Below are 20656 nucleotides of genomic sequence, written 5' to 3' on the forward strand. Positions count from 1 at the left end.
CTGTAATAGCAAACAAAGGCTACTGTACCAAATATTAACATTCATTTTCTCAGGTGTTCAAATACTTATTAGCAGCTGTATCACACAAATAAATTGTTAAAAAATCATGCATTGTGATTTCTGGATTTTTCTTTTTAGTTTATCTCTCTCACAGTGGACATGCACCTACGATGAAAATTTCAGACCCCTCCATGATTTCTAAGTGGGAGAAATAGCAAAATAGCAGGGTGTTCAAATACTTATTTTCTTCACTGTATATATATATTTGTTTGCATCACTGGGGCAAAAAAGGACGCTATGCCATGTTTTTTCACAAAAGTGTCTTCGAGTCTTGCAACAGCAGAATGTTTGGGCGCGCCACAAACTCATGTAGTTTTGCAGAACGTTGCTTTGCATTACTTCCGCTTTTAATCTCTCGTCAGCTGTCGAAATAAAACAAGGCAGATGTCAATATGTGTCAAAATGCCGGATATTGGCCTGATTATCACTGCCCTGTCCGCTCTCTGTGGCCCTTTTCTGGCAATTTCAAGGATTTTGTGCAACGGGAGTCAATATTTTCTTCAATGATTCCACGAAGGAGACGAAGAAGAAGAGGGCAAAATTTTGTGTATGGCCGTTTTAGGAGAACCTGCCGTAGTATCTGTTATGAGGAGTGTGTGGGTGGTAGAAGAGATGGGACATTACCGTGAGCTTCTTCACGGGCACCTTCAATACCGGATTTTCCTGACTGAGTTGCTCAGGAGTGTAAGTCAAAAATGCGCAATGACGAAGAAAAACAATCATATGTCTCATTTATGAGGGGAAATGTATTTTCTAAAATCGGACACGAAGAGCAGATATTTTAGGCATTGGTGGTATGGTAATATAACTCATTAACAGTTGTTCAGATAACTACTAAACTACTAAATAACACAACATAACCATTTTACTTGCAGCTTATAAACTGCACAATATGATTTTCTTTTGGGGGGCATTTGTTTGCCGTCTGTCTCATTTGCCTTAATAAGTTGATGTTTACATTGTAAATTTTCAGTGGTACAGAAGTGATAGGAGTAGCAGATATTAGCACACGAGCCGAGGCTTTCAGTGTGAAAAAAATACAAGTCACTCTGGAGTATAACTTGCAATAATAACTTTTGGCTACTTCTAGCCAAGTCTCACATGGTAAGCCACACCTTTTGATGATGTATATGTCGGACATATGCAACCTGACCATTCAGACTGCAATAGATCGGATACATACCAAATTCAGGTCACCTTAGAGCAAATCAATGGTAATTGACCTGCAGTGTGAACGTAACCTAGCGTAGCACAATGTACCGGGTTTTCTCACCGGGTGCAAATGTTTGAATCACAATGGCCTTGTTGCCATCAAAGGATACACTTGAGAGATAACATAAGGAAAAGTTGTAGAAGCAGGAGATAATGAAGACAACTGCAACAATAGGGATCGTCTTTGTGAATAACACAGAGGACGTGGAAGTTAGACTGATTGAAATGCAGAAAGGAGAGTGGCAGAAAAAAAAGAACAATTGAGGAAAAGTGCATAGAGCTGTATCAAAAGCCGCAACATACTCCGCCGTGACTTCCGAGACAGGCAGAAAACAAGACGCAGGTGAGAGGGAGAGAAACTACTAGTTGATTAAAGCCAGAAGCCTCAATAATGCAAATGTAATTACTTGTACCGGCTTGCTTGTGCTCCTCGCCAAATTAAGACCCCCGTGTGCAAGGAGGGGTCTTAAGGCAGAAAATGGAGCTGAATTACAAAAGGCAAATGGACATGCGAGTCAGATAAATGGCTCGGTAAATTAGCACGTTGAGTAAATAGCTCTCGGGAATTTATCTTATTTATTTATAATTTATCTCATCCAAATCCATTCAGGTTACAAAAACCTAAGGGGTGTTGTCATGGCGATGCTGTTCTAGCACATTTACTTGCATTTGCACTTAAGCTTTTCTTCCTGTCACACACACAGAGAGAAATCACATGGCAGAATCGAATCAGTTCTAATACTTTAAATAGAAAGTGAAGACCAAAATATAAAAGATTTGTTTCCAGCAAGCCGCTGGTGGGCTCGGGTTGGGTGGGGGTGCACACACCTTCATTCTGCTGAGCCTGAAGGACAACTGGAGCTGTTTATTACTCAACCCCCCCTCCCTAGGCTTCCTTCTATTTCCTCTCCTTCTCATTTTCTCTTTCCATCACTCTCTGGTTGTTGGATGGTTTGCCACATCAGCTGTTCTCCCGCCAAAATGACCCCTCAAGGAAACTTAATCCTGCTTCTTGTTTGTTTGTGTGTGTGTGTGTGTGTGTGTGTGTTGGACATGCTCGCCCACAGAATGCTTACAGCCCGCTCTCACATGCACAATCCGCAATTTCCACCAACCGAGACTAGCCACTCCAGCGATCACTCTGTCATTAGAACCTGAAATTCACTGCAGGTTTATTAGCTTTTTGACACAGTCTCCTATCCGTAATTGACCCTATGGTAAATGTACACATCTCTTTCGTTCAATTGTTTTCCCATCCACTGTGCACACAAATCAAAATCAGGCCTCCTCTTTGTCTTCTGAGCCACAGACTGCTGGAGCGTTGAAACAGGTATTGGCAAGAAAAACAAGTCTGTAACGGCTGCTGCTCTTTTCCCGCTACAAATAAACTGTTAGATGATAACGTGTCAGGATGTGCCAGTTGGCTGCTAAAACACCAAGCAGCCATTTTTACTGGGAAACATGACAAATATTCCTATTACAGATTTTTTGATTGTTTGATTGAATCACCTCAAGTGTTGGCTGCGTCTCTGCAGGTTATGTGTTCACCTGCATCTGTTGCTTTGTGGTTAATATGCACATTCTCATGTATGTAAATGACATTTATTTGGAGCTGTTCTCTGCATAAGCCAAACCAACGATGTGTCGTATTGACTCCTAATACGAGACGGAGTTGATTGCCTCATAAAGAGTCTGAAAAAGACAAGTTGTCTTATATTGATACATACAAATCAACATATGGTGCCAAATGTCTTTTCCCTGTTTCACTATTTATTTAGTGACTGATGCCTATTTCGATTTAAGGGAATAAATCTGATAACTAACATCTTAGCAGATTAAATGTTTACATTTAAAAAAAAAGACCAAATACAGTCATCTCTTGCTACATGGCGGTTCAAACATCATACCCTGTTTTTTCCCCCAGAATGTATTCATGAATAAATGTTTCATGGTTGAATACGGCCTATTTAGTATGAAAATGTATGCATATTTAAGCAAATTGTACTTACTATAAATAAAAAATGGCTAAATGAATGAACTAAACAAATTTAAATAGAGCTTGGACCATTGTGGCATTGTTACGTACAATTTGGATCTGACTTTTTTTTTACCATGAATAGGTCTTGAGAAAGCGAGGCCGTCTTATATTCGGTTCAGTGCTGTATTTGACTTACAGGGGCCTGATTCATACTGACTGATACTCCTTTTTTTCCCCAGGACAACTACACTTTTGCACAGCCGGGCATCCAGAGAAAAGTCAAGGCCTTAGAAGAGCTGGTCAGCAGGATTGATGGTGAGTGTTATTATCTTCCACTTTCTGTACAAGCCATTCACTTAGCAATACCCAAGCAAAGTCTTCTCAACCTTAACGTAGATGGCTTCAGTCACTCCTCTTTCAAACCATCTGTCTTCTCTGTCCAGAATGTGTACTTTTTTTGTCCTCGAAAGAGTGTTCTTTCTCTTTGAGATGCATCTGCTACACTTGTTACACACAAGCAGTTGGGGTAACCACAGGTTTCAGGTGCTTATGCTCTTTCTGTTTGGGCTGTGGGCTGGTGGGAACATGTGATGTCGGGTTCTGATAACGGCCAGTTTGTGTTCCAGTAGACGATGTGAATCAAAAAGTGGGGTATTGGTTAGTGTTTGGATTTTCTATAAGGCTAACCCGAATGCCCTTCTTGCGTCCTCTGTGGATGTCACAGTCCAAAAAAGCCAACTTATTGTCTTTGACATTCTCTCTTGTGAACTTGATGTTTTTGTCCACTGAGTTAATCTGCTCTGTGAGGGCAAGCCCTTCCTGGCTTCTAATCTGTACTCATATATACCAGTGACTTGGTTCTGTTCCCTGTAGACCTCCATGTTGGCCGCAATATACTGGTGAATCTATAGCATGGCCGGGCTTTTATCTGTCCTTTGACACCACCAAAGAGCGAAACCATTTCTGTCTGGACATGCTTCCTCCTTTAGAGGATAAACACACTGGATCGGCTGTCCTATCTAGTCTGACTCATGTTTAACCCACGTAATGGTTGAGCATGAACTGATGAAGCCTGCTCGGATGAGAGGTGAAACGCCTTTGAAGCTAACCTGTCCAGTTCATAATGATTCAATGAACTTTTTCATCAGTGACTAATCAAATCAATGAAAAAACTGCTGTGGGCTGCACATGGCCCCCGGGACACACTTTGGGCACCCCTGCTGTAGGCCCATAGAAAAAGTAAATATCACCTGATTGCAGCCGTCCTTGGTCGCGTCACCACAATGCACTGCATCAAACAAATATTTCATTGAAGCATATAATGGTCACGCTATTGGATAACCTTGGTGATGTCCCGCTCCGCTCATACTCTCTTTGTCAGTGAGGGACTTAATTCTCCTTACCTCAAGTATGTGTGAGTATGTGAGTGTTACTAAAGTGTGTGCGCTAGTGTTAATGAAAACAGATTGTTTGCATTTGGTCTGTTGAGTGCGGTTCCAAAGGAAATAAATGAAGATAAAACAGAACTTGCAACGCACGCCGGCGCCAGCAAAGGCTTTAAAAATATGACTCGGTGTGTTTCACTGTGTTTTACTCCATAAGTGCCCTGTCATCAAGGCCGGGGCAGAGCCATTTTATACCTCGCTGCTTTGACATTACTACCCCTAATGAGATCACAGATAGCCTTTATCTTGTGTTACACGGGCGCTTTTCGCTTTTGCTGTCGCCGTCTACTCTAAAATGACTTATCAGCACCTATCAATGAGGGTTAGAGAGTCATAACAAACTCTGTCTAGAAATGTGGAACTTTTTGACACTGGTATCCCAATGCAATCACTGCAGCTCAGCTGGACTGCGAATAAAACAATTGACTGTGAATATTATATTGGATCTCGGAGCTGCAGGAGCAACAGAGACAAAGGAAGGACGTCTAAAGCATAAAATGTTGACCTCAGCCCGCTGTTTGATTAAATTAATGTTTACAGGACTGGGTCAGCATGGGCAGGACATTGCTGATCTGTCTGTCTCATCTTCTTTGTCCCTTCTTTTTTTTATGAATAACTAGCCGCGGTACGCTTAGATTCAGCAGTAAATAGTACCTCAATCAGGCTTGTGTTCCCACTGTCGACTAAATATGACAGGTTTAGTTATTTTGTTACCGTTTACAACCAACTATAAATTTTAATTACCATGCGATTAAACCAAAATGCAAATAAAAGAGCCTTAACAGCTGATTAAAAACTAAATAATTTCACATGTTGATAGATTTACAAGTGATTAATGACCTGTACTTACTAGCTGTTGCAACCACAAGGTGGAGATCATTAGCTTTTAAGACGACGCCACTTATGACACACCACTGTGTGTCATAAAATGAAGTGTGTGATTTTGTTCTCACAGGAAAAGCTCCAAATACTTAAGGGCCCACTAAATTTAAAGGGACAAAGATTTGTACAGAAACAGGCTACACATCTAATGTCCAGGTGTCCACGTCATGATATTGTCAAGATTTTTTAACTTAAATATTTTTTATGAACAGTGCCAGACATTGCCTGTAATATGACTAGTAGCCCACCAGAAAAGTCGCTGTCATCGCCGTCATCTCCTCCTTCCGCACTAAAACAACTAAAATAATCGTCTTCAGTGTCAGAACCGAATAGTCCGTCACTCTCTCTACAGCTATTCACCTGGAAATGACGGGACATATAGTAGATGTAGTTTTAAAACCAATACCCACCGCTCTGCATGCCCCTCATGATTGCCCCACTTGTACTTACTGATGCTAACTCCTGTTTCGCCTTGTTTGACGCCAAGCGCAGGCGCCGTACCTGCTCAGAAGACAAGCTACTTTGTCGGCATGTTTAAAATGCTTCTCTGATCTCTTTATCACCCTCCCTTATCTCTGTCCCTGTGTATTTTGTGACACACAAGTGCATTAGCACGGCTTTATTAACATGCAAATTGCCCAAAGGTGAATTTAGTTATGCAAATTTGCAAGCACACTGACAACCTGCGCTGTGCACTTACATTGTGTTAAACAGCTGGTAGTTGCGTTGAGATTGTGCATTGCATTATGAATTATATTTTTTAAATGCATAGGCATTTTGTGGCTCTAGCTTGTGCCACCCTAATATTTGCTATACTTCCTGCACGTTTGTGGTAATATGGGGATTTAAAGACATTGGTGCTGCCATGTTGCTTTTGGCCATTGCATTGAAGGCTGATGAGGCCTTGGTTGCTCTGCTCGTTGCATGAAAATGCCTCATTGGGTTACTGCATCCATTCATATTCTTTTCCGCTTATCCTCAGTAGGGTCGCAGGTATGCTAGAGCCTATCCCAGCTGTCTTTGGGCGAGAGGCGGGGTACACCCTGGACTGGTCCCCAGACAATCGCAGGGCACATATCGATAAGCAATCTTTCACACTCGTACCGATGGACAATTTGGAGTCGCCAATTAACCTAACATGCATGTTTTTTGGAATCGGGGGAGAAAACCCACGCACGCACAGGGAGAACATGCAAACTCTGACTGTGTGGCCAACATGCTAACCACTCGCAGAAAATGTGAAAGGAAGTAAGAATGTGAAGCAAACAATGAAAGGTCAAAAGAGAGCTTGGAGTTGCATTTATGCTGTGCATCAAGGAGAGTCGGGCAAAAACGTCCTCATCAGCACAATCCTGGGAAACACTCACTCGTCACTGTACGACCTCTGACCGACTGATGTTCACCCGCGCTTCGCCAGCCACGGGCCACGAGTCTGTCGCGGCATGGCCTCCATCCCCAACTTTTGCCCCCCGGTAGGAGGGAAGACAAGACTCATCAGTCAATCAGTGTCTATGAGCGATGTCATCCGCAACCTCGCTCAGCCTCAGTAACTAGCCGACCCAGCGTGATGCTTGAGCCAGCTGGACTGCAGCCCACAGTTAAAAAGCTACTAATTTTAGCTCCTCTCCTGCTGTTATAATTCCTCATGACAAACGACAGTCCGACTACCTGCACCTCTTCCTCCCCGTGTTTGCTGAAGCCCCTGATATAAAACAGTGCAAGTTCATTAGTGTAATTTAACTTTGTCCAAAGTTGTTCCCGCTGTTTGGCAGTCAGCCCAGCTCTGTCACCATTCGTCCTTAACGAGGCGCCCTTGTTGTGTGCTTTCACAGCAGCGTGTGATAATTACACTGTGGAGAGGAGCCCCAAATGGTAGCTTTGTGTATGATTGTTTAAATATGCTTGCGTAGACAGGTGTCATTCAAGCGATTGCCATGTGTGTTGTTGTAATGCGTTCCTGTCTGGAAATATCTTGCAAAAAGTGTTCTGGACATCAAAATTGTATTAAAGGTGGTAATGAATGTGTGTATATGCGCGCCTGTCACTCAGACTATGCCGTAGTTCCTCCCTAACTGCCTTTCCTCATAGATTCTCTGACAGCTCTATAATTACAGCTCTATTATGAGACACGCATATGTAGAGATTGAGTGTCACGGGTTCGATTGCTGTGAACTATATGAGTGGCTGAATACTGAGCGGTATTTTTAATCTTTTGTCATGGAAAAGAAGCTGAAAAGCAACATTAATCAGGACCATAGAAAGGGAACAAAGGCTCTCGTAGCAAGTTCAATTCAGACATTCAGACAATTCAAGAGACTTGCGTTTACCTGCCCTTCTGTAGATTATGATACATACTTTAATATTACATGGTGATGTTTTTCTTTTTGATCAGAGGTGTCCATAATTTTACATGTGATGTTAGATTAAAAAAAATGTAATTTCAGTAGCATGAAGTTTGAACGAATAAGTTTGAATATTGAACGTTATTTTTAGAGAAACAAAATTTTTGGAAAATCGGGTTAGTGATCGTGATAGTGTTATCATAAAGTCAAAATATTATGGGAATAAATTCATAATTACTAGAATAAAATTTACAATTTTCCAAGAAAAGCTGGTAAGAGACTAAACTAGTATGAGGAAAAATGGTCATTTTAAAAGGGAACTGCACTTTCTTTATTTATTTTGCCCATCATTTACAATCCTTATGTGAAATATGAACACATATTCCTTTGCCTTTTCTGTGCATTATTCATTCATTCATTTTCTACCGCTTTTCCTCACGAGGGTCGCTCGCGGTGCTGCAGCCTATCCCAGTTGTCTTCGGGCGAGAGGCAGGGTACACCTTGGACTGGTCGCCAACCAATCACAGGAATATGAGAAAACAAGTTAATACAAGCTAGTTAAAATGCACATCATTGGGACACACCTATTCTGACGCTTGAACAGCTACTTTGTCCTAACAAAGTATCACAGCGGAGTACTACCTGGGGGAAGGAGGCGTCTTCCCTTGTTGACACGAAAGTAGCTTTAGTTCCGATCAATGGGTCTCTTCCGGTAAATCATCAAAATACGGCAAGATACTGTAAGTATTACATGTTGTCATCAATGTACTTGTATATGAAATGTTTTTTAGTGGGTTTCGTAGTTGAAATAGATGTCTCCCATTGACATCCATTGTTCGCTAACTCATATTAACTCATTTTCTGGCGTAATAATGCACAGAAAATGGAAATAAATATGTTCATGTTTCACATAAGGATTGTCAATGATGGACAAAATTCCCAAAAAGTACAGTCCCCCTTTAATGGCAGAGTTGCTGGTGGCCGGCAAGTCATACGCTCCTGTCCCAGATTGCCATGGGTGCTCTGCTTACTACTCTCTGCAATTTCATTTATTTTCGAAGTCTCCACTTTTTAGAATCAATCACTAGAATACAATTACTTATCCTCTACACATGTACTTGTTAAAAGGCTCTTATTTGACCACATAATTAGAGTTGTCCAAAAGAAATGAGGCAATAAGGATGACATTGCTTCTCAAGTATGAACACGTGCTCGCCATCCTCAGCTTTCGGCACCACTTGGCTTAGACTTCAACCTCCATCCATCCTTCTTCCGCTTATCCAAGGTCGTGTTGCGGGGGCAACAGCTTAAGCAGGGAAGGCCAGATTTCTTTCTCCCCTGTGACTTGGTTCTTGCGGAAGATACTGATGTGTTTCCAGACCAGTTGAGTAACAGAGTCTTTCCAACGTGTCCTGGGTCTGACCCCAGGCTTCCAACTAGTCGGAGGTTCCCTGAACAGTAAATCCACACAGACCAAATCTGTGTTTTCCACGTTTATTGTAGTTCATCATAGGAGTAATAAAAAATGGCATTACTATTGTCTGAACTTCCTTGTAGTAGGTCACACTGACTGCACCATAACTGTACCATTTATACACCTCAGTCATGTCTTCCTTTGCTGCACAATTGGTCATTGCGGACAGGCCCAGCTGATTCAGCAAGCGGGGCCATGTCATTGCCATGAATATAAAGCTGGCTTCCCCCCCGCATCAACACTCTCAAGCACACAATAATCAATACCTGTTATGTGTATGTGTGCGGTGTGCTTTTATTACACCCCTTGACGTCCACTTGAAGACAAAAGAGGTCATTGTAGGACTAAAGTGTTTGTACACAAAATAACTCAGGTCAACAGATTTCCACATCATTCATTTGGCTGGTCAATACTGTCAAGATGTACGGATGATTAAATGTGACTATTACCTGGAAAATGAAGTTGAATGAAGGTCCATTTAGTTTTCCTCTACAAGCAACAGGGGGTGTCGCACCTGACATGCTTCTAATCGCCGGGCGTGTGAAAGTGGAACAATATTTGGCCAGCTTTTTGTTGACTTCTCTTGCAACCAGCTGGGTGGATTCCCTCCTGTTAGCAAATAATAAAAGATGACTTAGTTTCATGAATGCAGAACATGATGGTCATCTAGAGGCTGCAAAGGCAGTCACAGAAGATGAGCCAAGACGAAGAGCAACATGTGTTCCCTTAAGATTCTTTATTCTGACCTTAGTACTGGATAATCATGTACAATAATCCCTCATTTACTACTGTTGATTGGAGTGATTTTTGATTGAAGTAGGATTCCTTATTTATACAGTATTTATTTATAAGTATTTTCCTAGGTTAAGGATTAAATCCCTCAAGACAGGAAATTGCGTGCCCAATATAGTAGATAATAAGACAAACTAAGCTATTTTAAGACATAAATAAGACTCATGTGGTTGTGTGTGTTGATGTAAATGTGCTCTGGTGCTAGGGGAGATGAGTGGGGGGCAGACAGGAAGTGACTTCGGGGGGGGCAGAGTTAACTTTCAGCTTGCAGTGGGTTATGGCGGCAGTAGTTGCCATTGTACTTGTTGTGAGATTCAAACCTGCAATAAGTCTGTTCCTTCGCAAGTCTGGTGCTTGTGTGTTTCACTGAACATACAGTAACATTACTGACACCTAGTGATATAAAATGCTCCATAGATGAATGAATTCAGGATCATATATATCACAGGTGCCACGTACCTCATAAATACCATATGCTTGTACTATTCCCTTATGCAATCCATTCTAATTTGCACATTGATATATACATCTCATACTACTGTATGTACCAAAGTTACATAAAAGTTTCACATAAAAAATGACCATTGTTTTCTTGCTTCGTCCCACAGAGTCGGTGCATCATCACATGCAACATTACGAGGTAGAATACTTGCAGTTTGCCTTCCGTTGGATGAACAACCTTTTGATGAGGGAGCTACCGCTACGATGCACCATCAGACTGTGGGACACCTACCAGGTAAACACACACACACACACACACGTTTACTGCAAACTTTTACCTTACCTTTACGTGTTACATGTTGCCCTTTAATGGAACTGGGTGCAAGAGTCACGCTCTACACACATCTAGACGTGTTGGTCCGTGCTGCCCTTTTCACATTCAAACCACCTCGTTAGCCGCCCAGCCTACAGTTTTTGCTAGGCGGTTAACCTCCTTTTAGCATTGCCAATTACACCTAATGTTTGTTATTGATTCAGCGCTGCTGCCACTACTTGTGTGGATAGCTCTTGAGCTCAGCTGAAAACATACAGCAGGCTTTCCAGTGGATACGGAGGTTGAGAGGGTAATGCGTAGTTTGATTAGACAAGGAGCAATGGAAAATGTTCCACTTTCCCATTAACAGGTGCTGTATGGCACTAGAATTTGTCTCATTAATTAAAAGAAAAAATATATATTTTCTGGTGAATAAGCTGCTACTTTTTCCTTAAACTTTGACTCTTGCGACTTCTACAACTGTGTGGCTAATTTATAACCATCACCTACACTTCAGAAGCAATAATCGTGTATATGCTGCTCTGTTCACAAGTCAGTGAGGACACGGTAGCTTTCTTTGGCAGGACAAAATCTCGAGCTATAAGGGAACTCATGACGAGCTTGTCAACCCATTGGGAAGCACAGAAAGTCATTACTCGGTATAACAGTCTGACTCATGATGCCATCTAGATAAAAGTCTAAAATCATTACATGGCAACTTAACATTCAAAAGGTAGCTAAGAAATATACAAGAAAAGTACCAATACTAGTTAAAAAAAATGTTTACTTCTTGACCTCTTAGTGACCCGGGTATGCTATCGCATTATTCATCAGGTTTTGGTGTCTGACTTGGAAAATATCAGGACAGCTGACATCAGCACTGGCTACCTGCATTATGGTAGAAAATGGATGGAGAGATTAAAATGCTGACAGGGGCCGACAACCCATTAGAAAAGTTAGCCAATTTGTTTTCTGGGATTAGCTTGTAACAAGAATTTAAATTTGATATTGTCATATCGTGGTGAGCATTCCTCTCAAGTGAACAAGCTTGTGATATAAAGAAATAAAGGTGTCTAATGTCTGCCTCATGGTTTCCTTAGCAAGAGGTGGCCCTTTTTCCATGTCACTGTGGAATAAAAGAACTAAAGACAGGGAACAGTGAAATATACAGAAAGAAATCCTTAACGCAGAGTTGAATACATGATTGGGGGAGCATAAACAAACACTATGATGAATAATTTAGCAGGGTTTTGGCTGTTTTGGCTGTTTTGGCAGCCCAACTAAACATTGTACTTGTAATCCACCCCCTAAATATTTGATATTTCTCAATGCTGTTTGGATCACCCTTTCATACAGTACACAAACACAAGAGTACACCTTTTTTTGGCACGCTCTGTCACAGCCACTCACCTGTAGTCCGACACGACTCGAGGGAATTGGGCCATTTTCCACTCATGAAACTTTCAGCACCACACCAACAAAAAGTGTCTCTTCCGCATGTCATTTATACTCTACTGCTTCTTATGACAAGCCGGTGCTTTGGCTGTTAAAATTTGTTATTTTAATGTCAAATTATAACACATTGCTACGTTAATTAAGGATGTGCTCCCTTTATTTGTTTAGTTATGCGGCTGCAACTCTGTGTTTTGGCAGATGCACACAGGCTGATTTTTAACAAGAGCAACAATTTATTAATTACACTTTTTTTTTCCCCTCCTCTGCAAGTGCAAAGTTGCTGCCCAAAAAAAACCAAACATGTTTTTTGGGTCACTCCAAATGCCCCCAGATAAATAGCAAGTCCTTGCCCTTTGCCGCTGAGCTTCTGTGTGTGTGTTCCAAGGGAGGTTTTAACCTGAGTGTTGTAATGTCTCCACTGTGGTCTCCTTTCTGTGGTGTGGCCATCTGTTCACTAGCTGGCTCCAGCACAAGCCAGCCTTGTGCACTTTCTCTGAATTCCTCTCATATTTTCTCCTTCCACCACCAATTCCTGTTTGACTTTCTCTAGATAGTCCTCCGTTGCTTTCTATGTATTATTTAGCTCTTCTTGCATTGCCTATAATAACCATGTATTTGTCACTATTGATCCCACTCAGAGACAGGATGGAAGTGACATAAGGAAAAAAAACACAGTGAGGAATTATTTAGTGGAAAAAACACACATTCCCTTTTCCTCCCCAGCAGGCAGGCAGGCGGGCAGACAGACAGGGACCAAATTATCCCTGTTGCGTAGAGCATGAAATTAGCAAGTAACACAGTGTGGCAGCATTAGCATGGCTGTTAAAGAGATACTGTGACACTTTCAGCCTCTAAAACATGCTCACTCTCTCTCTGTCTCCATGCCGATGACTGCACACACTGGGCAGGGAGCTGCTGGGTGTTAAGTGACCACCAGTACTATAGATGTTTGATAGAAGCTGGGACAGTGCATCATTAGCGGTAGTGAAATGTATATCAACCACTTTAAACATGTGTATTTTTTTTGCTGTTTTTTGTGTTATATCACATATGCATCAGTTAACACTACAGGGGTCTCAAATTAGTGCCTGGTGGTTGTGAGTGGTGGCAAGGAAAAATCTGCCGCTGGCTGCAAACTAGATAAGAGACGAGACAAGTTCTTTGCGAATAATGAGAGGTAGAAGACTTGCTTGCAAGGATCCAAATCAATGCAACCTTAAAAGAAAATGTCAGACTCGACTGCTAAAATGTTAGTTAATGTGGGATATTATAGGGGTGTTACCAGCTTGCAATATTAAAATATGACAATAATACACTGTTAGACAAAGGGCAGACTCACATGGCCAGAAACCCAGGACCATTTGAATCAGGTGATTCAAATGGTATTCGGAGGACTTATACTGTTAGAATATATCATTATAAGACATAAGATAGTTAAGTTATAAGATACTAACAACGTCATATGACATTCTAAGAAGTGGTCCGGATCAAGCAGCTTCATCACCCTCTGCATACAGTTTCACAATGTGTATGGTTCTCTTTGAGTCCGCAGTTTAGCAATTTCGAAGCACACCAAGCATTTGACAGCACATCTGATTTTTATTAATAGCTGTGCTTCATGTTTGAGTGAGAGGGAGTGCCATTGAAAATAAAATAATGAAAGCGTTGTCTTTGATATGCACCACGGTGACAACACAAAGGCACATTTGCATATATTTACATATATGCCTTTAAGTTACGTTTTGGGCAGATACTGTAACACATTTAATTTGTGATTTATCATGCTTAATTATGGGAAATGATGGCATTAACTTGATTAAAGTCCTTATCCACATGCATATCCCACTCTCCTCCAAATTTAATGGGCACAAGCAGAATGACAATCAAACAGTGTTAAATTATTCTGATTTTAATTGTTCATTTTGTTCCCTACTAATTGACCGCCGTGTTAGTTAATTGAAATGTACCGAGCTACAAGACGGAAGACGCTATTGTTTTAAAAGCTTTTCAGCTTTGTTTATCAACAGATTATATCAAGGCCTTACCAGAGAGATTTTTTTAAAGCAATCACGGCACCCACACCTTGCACTAATGAGAGAAATAGGTGTGTAACATTAACTATAACTCCATGGTCAACTATTGGGTCCGTCAGCAGTACTTCACAAGTAACTGTCTTTCACCTATAACGGAAAGTGCTTTTAAGTTGTCGTTTACGTGTCCAACTTCCTTTCTATTCTCCTCATGCAACTATTGCATCATTGCAGGATGGTCTTACATCACAACCTTTGTCAGAACATCAATGAACCTCTGTGTCGTGCCAGTTTGTTTTGGATGTGCAAAGAGCCAACATCACAGTTTAAATTGTATATAACACTGCAATGTCCCCACATTCCCCTTCCACCTCTATCTTATTATATTATTACTATTATTATTATTTTATTATATTTTAACAAATACAAATTTGGTATTTATTTCTTTATTCATTTCAGTTCACTGAGATATTTTCCTTGCTTTCTGAGCATCATTATATCTCACGCACAAACCTCTCCTCACTCCATTTCCCCATCGCCCTTACTTCTCGCTCCCCTGCTTTTTCTCCACTTTGATCACCCCGAGTTGAGCTCAACATGGCTGCCACGACGACACAGGGGACGCTGAACGCCAGGCATACAAACAATGGATGAGGAGAGACTTAACTGAGTCACCTTGACTTGCATGACAAACTTTATTTTGTACTTCATAATGACATTGGATAGGACAGTAGGGAGGGATAGTGTGTCAGGGAGAGAAATTGATGTGGAACCAGACAAAGAGTGATGGATGATACAAATGTGGCTAACATTTATTACTGTCAACATTAATCTGTCTTGATTTTTTTCTCCCCTAACGTTAGTGCCTCATGTTTGCATTCATTTTGGATAATACGCTTTTTGGCAAGGCTTGTTTAAGAGAAGCCTGCAGTTATTTATCTTTTCCGCCTCGATCAAAATTTTAAGACCGATTTGAAAAGTTGCAAAAATTTACATTTTGCACTGTTGGATCTTACGGATCTTCAGTAGGACTTCAAAATGCAAAAAGGCGAAATCGGAGTGCCATCCATCCCCAAATTTATCAATTGAATTAAGATGAGGGAACACGCAGGATGGTCCAAAAAAGTGATACTGAGTTCTTTGTCTGGGAGGCATTGTGAACTGCAGTGTTGTCCTGTTGGATTCATTACCACACAGATAAGGAAGGGCCTTCAGTCATGAGGGACGCCCCCTGCAACATCTCCACATAGCCAACTGCCGTTTGACACCCCTGCACAACCTGAAGCTCCATTGTTCTATTGAAGGATGATGACGGCACTCCCTCCACTGTGCTGTGTGTGGAAAAACATCTCTGGTGGGATCTCCTTTTCATGCCAGTAACGTACAAACCATGAAGACCGTCATTGTTACATTTTTTCCCATCAGAGAAGTTGGAGATGAGGCCTTTGAAGACGTCTTCGTAAAACCCTTCTCTCACAGATACAGTCTGATAGTTATTGGACTGCACTCGTCACCAGTAACATCCTTTATTTGGGCCGAGGATCATCCCATGTCTTGATGGACAGGCAATCGGACCCCCCCCCCCCCCCCCCCCCCCGCAGCTCAGAGACGGTGAAACTTTTTTCCCTCATAAGTGTCTTCTAGGAAGTCTGTCTGCAGCCAACTTCAGCAGCTCAACAATCCAACTATCTTCACAGAAAGACTTATTGCCTTTGACATCAAGAGATCACAGGTATACCTATACTTGACAGAAAATGACATTTAATCCACATTTTTGCCAAGATTTTTGGCTGTTAAAGGCTGCGGTCTTAAACTTTTGATCAGGATCAGGAGCGTATTTCACTTTAATGCTTGTTTGCAATACATTGCTTACTAAAAATGTTTTTTTTGTCTCACTCCCATTTCTTCTTTTTGACTTTTGACGCTCTACTTAGACTCTCCGTAAGATCCAACAGTGCAGAATGTGTGTTCCATGTGGGAACTCTGAATGTTCAGTACCAAAAAATCGGATTACTAATACATGTTCCGTTACACCCGTAGTTCCCAGTCAGTCTTAATAAAATATCTGTGAGATGCTTCAGTCAAAGTACCCCAAGGATCAAGAATTACACATGCTTATCATAGCCTCGAAACAACCCTGTTCGAGCAGTTGGTTTCCGTATGTCTCCTTTACCTGAACCTGATTTAAGCATGACATCCAGGCTGATTGAAATGCTCAATGAAACTTTGAAGTTCTTAGGACTTCTTATTGTTGTCGTTTGTGAATGTACACCGCCACAGACTAGGCGACCATTGTTGCAGTTAAAGTATGTAATAGAGCAACAAGATAGATGTTGGGAACAGAGAGAGTGCATTTCACTTCCCCACTCCGGAGAAGTTTGCCAGTGCCCTCAACCATGAACTCCCACATATCCACTCGGAGAAGAAAGGAAATTAAAGACTGAAAATCTTTGGGGACTGATAAACATTGTACTCCCTTTGTAACGTCAGTCATATACTCACTCATCTGTGTTTGCTTGCTCCTGCTGCCAGGTTAGACCAACAAGCCAGTCAGCTGCCAGTGTACCTCTCGCATCCCGCTACGCTTGGCTGTTCGCAAACACCCCTATTTTTTATTTTTACTCCCAACATTCACTTTGCAGGGTGAGAGTAAATCCAAGACCAAAACATCTATTTTCTATCAAAGCACACATAAAAGAGCATGTTGAAAATATTCATTCATGAATTTGCACTTAGTGTGTTTCTCATGTGGTAGTGCGTACAGAGAGGCTCTTGTATGAACACAATGGCACAATTTCATACCCTGAATTTGAAGCATTATAAAAATAAAAAAAGAAACATATGGGTAGCTAAACCTCCCTGACAAGCATGCCAGAATTAGTTCAACACATTTACACTTTGAATATTGGGTGACAGCCTTAAAGAGGCCACACGCTTCTAAGTGACTTGCATTCAAAGACCCAAGTAATTATCCTCCATGTGATAGGGCTCTGGAGGAAAATGAATAAGAACAAGGAACATCTCATCCTTTGTTTCTCTCCTTCTCTAATTCCCTGTGCTCATAAAATAAAAGTGGGCTACCAAACGTAACGAGGGGTTGAAATAAGAAGGCGTGCAAAGAAAAGAGGAATTGTATCACTCAGTTCTGCATATGCAAATATCTGGATTCTGGCACCAAATCTTTTTCCACTCTAATGGTGTAAAAATGAAATGTGAGGCAAAGGTAAAAGGACTGACATGATTTACTTACACACTTCTCACTCTAGCTTATGGATGGGGAAGCATCACATACGCTCAACTTTTATCATTTCTTTCCCTCTAGGCTGAACCAGAGGGTTTCTCCCATTTCCATCTGTATGTTTGTGCAGCCTTCCTGGTGAGGTGGAGGAAAGAGATTCTAGAGGAGCGAGACTTTCAGGTAAAAACATTATACACCCGAATATAGAGCACAAGAAGTCTACCAGACTGTAATTGTGGACTTGTTCATGGTCCACATCCCTCTCGCCATTACCGCCATGGTCATTAACTGTAAGGTTCAGAGTGCATTAGTGGATGGCGCTAGACATCTGCCAGAAGGTGACTTTGCTGGCCTACTCACCAGGAAACATGACTCTTTAACAGCAGCGGCACATCAGCTCATACAAATGCTGGCTGCTTCCACCACAAAAAAAAAACATTACATTTCACTGGGGCGGCAATTTGCAGGAAAAAGTATGCCTCAAAAGTCACCATCATAGCGTGTGACGGGAGACTTCAGCTCAGTGAGCACTGAAAGCAGTGTTTCTCACCTGGTGGGTCGCCAACCACAAGTCAAAAATTACAGTTTGACTTAGCCGTATGTACTTGTTGTTGCACAATACAAACAAAGTGTAAAGTCTTGTTATATCGATATGGGTTATATCGAAGTACTGCTTATTACGATACTATTTTCATTTCCCGGAAAATTTCTAGTCTTTTATGATATAATTAGTTCCGTTAGTATGATACCCGGTTATTATGATAATCCGGTTACTACGATGCTCTTTTCATCTCCCGCCAGCCAATTTGGTCTGCTTATATCGATACAAAAGCAGCTTAAATCAATCTTTGCTTAAGGATTTCAATACCAAAAAAGAACACGGCGAACGGCTGCTTCCAGTCAACTTTATTTTTCACACTTCCACCACCAGAGCGCAGCACACACACCGATTCCCGCACTTCCTGGTTCACAGGTCATGCTCAACCCACCCCACATAGCTGGCCAAACACATGCCTGCAACGGAAGAACCAACTGACATAGCATACACACCTATTCCAACGAAGACACAAGCGTACAAATACATGTATTTAATTGTGTTGTATTCAGATATCTTTTTATTGCTTGCAATAATCACTGTCATATGTACATGCTGGCGTTGGTTCTTCTGTTGCAGGCATGTGTTTGGCCAGCTATGTGGGGCGGGTTGAGCATGACCTATGAACCAGGAAGTGCGGGAATCGGTGTGTGTGCTGTGGTGGTGGAAGTGTGAAAAGTAAAGTTGACTGGAAGCAGCCGTTCGCCGTGTTCTTTTTTGGTATTGAAATCCTTAAGCAAAGATTGATTTAAGCTGCTCGACATTGTTCTATAGTATAGAACAATGTCGAGTTCATTATTGCCCACTTTTAATGCAGTTCGGCGCAGGATCGGATATATCGACAGTCCGGTTATATTGACATTTTTTCCGACTCCCGACAATATCGATATAACAAGACTTTACTGTATTATGCAGTCTCACATTGATAAACACTTTAAAATGATATTTAAGGTACGCTTATTGATTTAAACAGATTTAAAAATCTGTGATTAGTTGTGATTAATCGTGATTAAGTATTGCAATTGTTTGACAGCCTAATTATGTGAATCAATTATTTCACTTTACATTATTTCCTATAAAAGCGTGTTTTTATGACAGGATCTGGACAAATTCCAGCGTATACACAGCATCTTCTCATTTTATATATATATATATATAATGAGAAGATGCTGTGTGTGTGCATGTATATATGTGCATATAGATATGTGTATATGTATATATGTGCATATTGATATGTGTGTGTATATATATATATGTGAATATATATATATATATATGTGCAACTGCTTTTAGGGGCTTGCATATTGGAATGCACAAGAATATCCGCATTTCTTCCAAATTCAGCATGGAGAACACAGCCTACAAACACATCCGAGCACAGACAACCCATAGATATCCCGCATAGTTGCAGCTACTAACTTGAGTTCCATTCAGACTACCAAGTGGCGCACCAAGGGCAAAGTATCCATCTTCATAGACATGAGAGGGAAGTGAGAGTTGCACCTTGAGTTGAGCATCACGGTGTGAATCGGAGGGGAGGAAAGGGGAGTTGGAGATTAGTGTACTTGGGAAAATGAGTATTTGTTATAAATTAGTTTCTTCATCTTTTCTGCAATGACATTGGTATGTCAAGAAACGGCTTTAGTTTCATTTCCCAAAGACATCTTGGATTTTTCTATCGAGCACTTGATGCCATGATGGCATCTGAAGCTCTCAGGAGTTTGTTGACAAGATAGCGGCTGTCACAACCTCAGTTTGTCTCGCTCAGGTTGTGACTCTTTTTGTTCGATTCCATTTCGTATTGAACTCGGCGGTCTTTTAAGTGACGTCCTGCAGCATTGTTCACTCAAATAGGAATAAAACATACTTTTTCCACTATTGAGAGACTGCTCAAATGCACCATCTCTTATACATAGCCTGTGTTTTCCCAAACAGATGGACCATTTTACTTTCATGGTCTAGAGAGTTAGAGTATGTTTATTTACATTAAAGAAAGTACATCTGAAGCGCTGTCTCTCTTTGAAAGTATATTTTCAAAGCTTTTTGGGAAATCTAAGCTGAATGAATGAAAAATTTTAATTAAATGCACACACACACACACACACACCCACACACAGTTGTCCCTTAGAATTAGGATTCCTTATTAATAAATGGAATATTTTTGTAGTTATGGAATAAAAAACCTTCTAAATATAGTTTTAATATGAGTAGAGCACTCTCAACATGAAATAACACCTATAGTCACCTTGTAACTCATATTACCCAATGTAGACATAATAAGCAAAAATAAGCTATAAATAAGACACAATATAGGCCCACACAAAGATTCAGCTAGCCTATTTTTTCATTTGATATGCTTACTAGTCACCTATACTCTAATACAGTCATCCCTTGTTTGT

At 41.0% G+C, this 20656-nt stretch overlaps 1 protein-coding gene across 2 annotated transcripts in view; it reads left to right on the forward strand.

The window, feature by feature from the left end:
- Positions 1–20656, forward strand: part of tbc1d22a (TBC1 domain family, member 22a) — a 127228-nt gene that overhangs the window by 94744 nt on the left and 11828 nt on the right. For both annotated transcript variants that reach the window (XM_058078049.2, XM_058078048.2), the window contains exons 12-14: positions 3490–3565; positions 10794–10921; positions 17747–17842. In XM_058078049.2, coding sequence (XP_057934032.2) covers positions 3490–3565; positions 10794–10921; positions 17747–17842 — 300 coding nt within the window. The remainder of the gene's footprint in view (positions 1–3489; positions 3566–10793; positions 10922–17746; positions 17843–20656) is intronic.

The sequence above is a fragment of the Doryrhamphus excisus genome, linkage group LG2 (assembly GCF_037039965.1).
Source record: "Doryrhamphus excisus strain RoL-2023G ecotype Guam linkage group LG2, RoL_Dexc_Guam_v1.1, whole genome shotgun sequence".
Lineage (NCBI taxonomy): Eukaryota > Metazoa > Chordata > Actinopteri > Syngnathiformes > Syngnathidae > Doryrhamphus > Doryrhamphus excisus.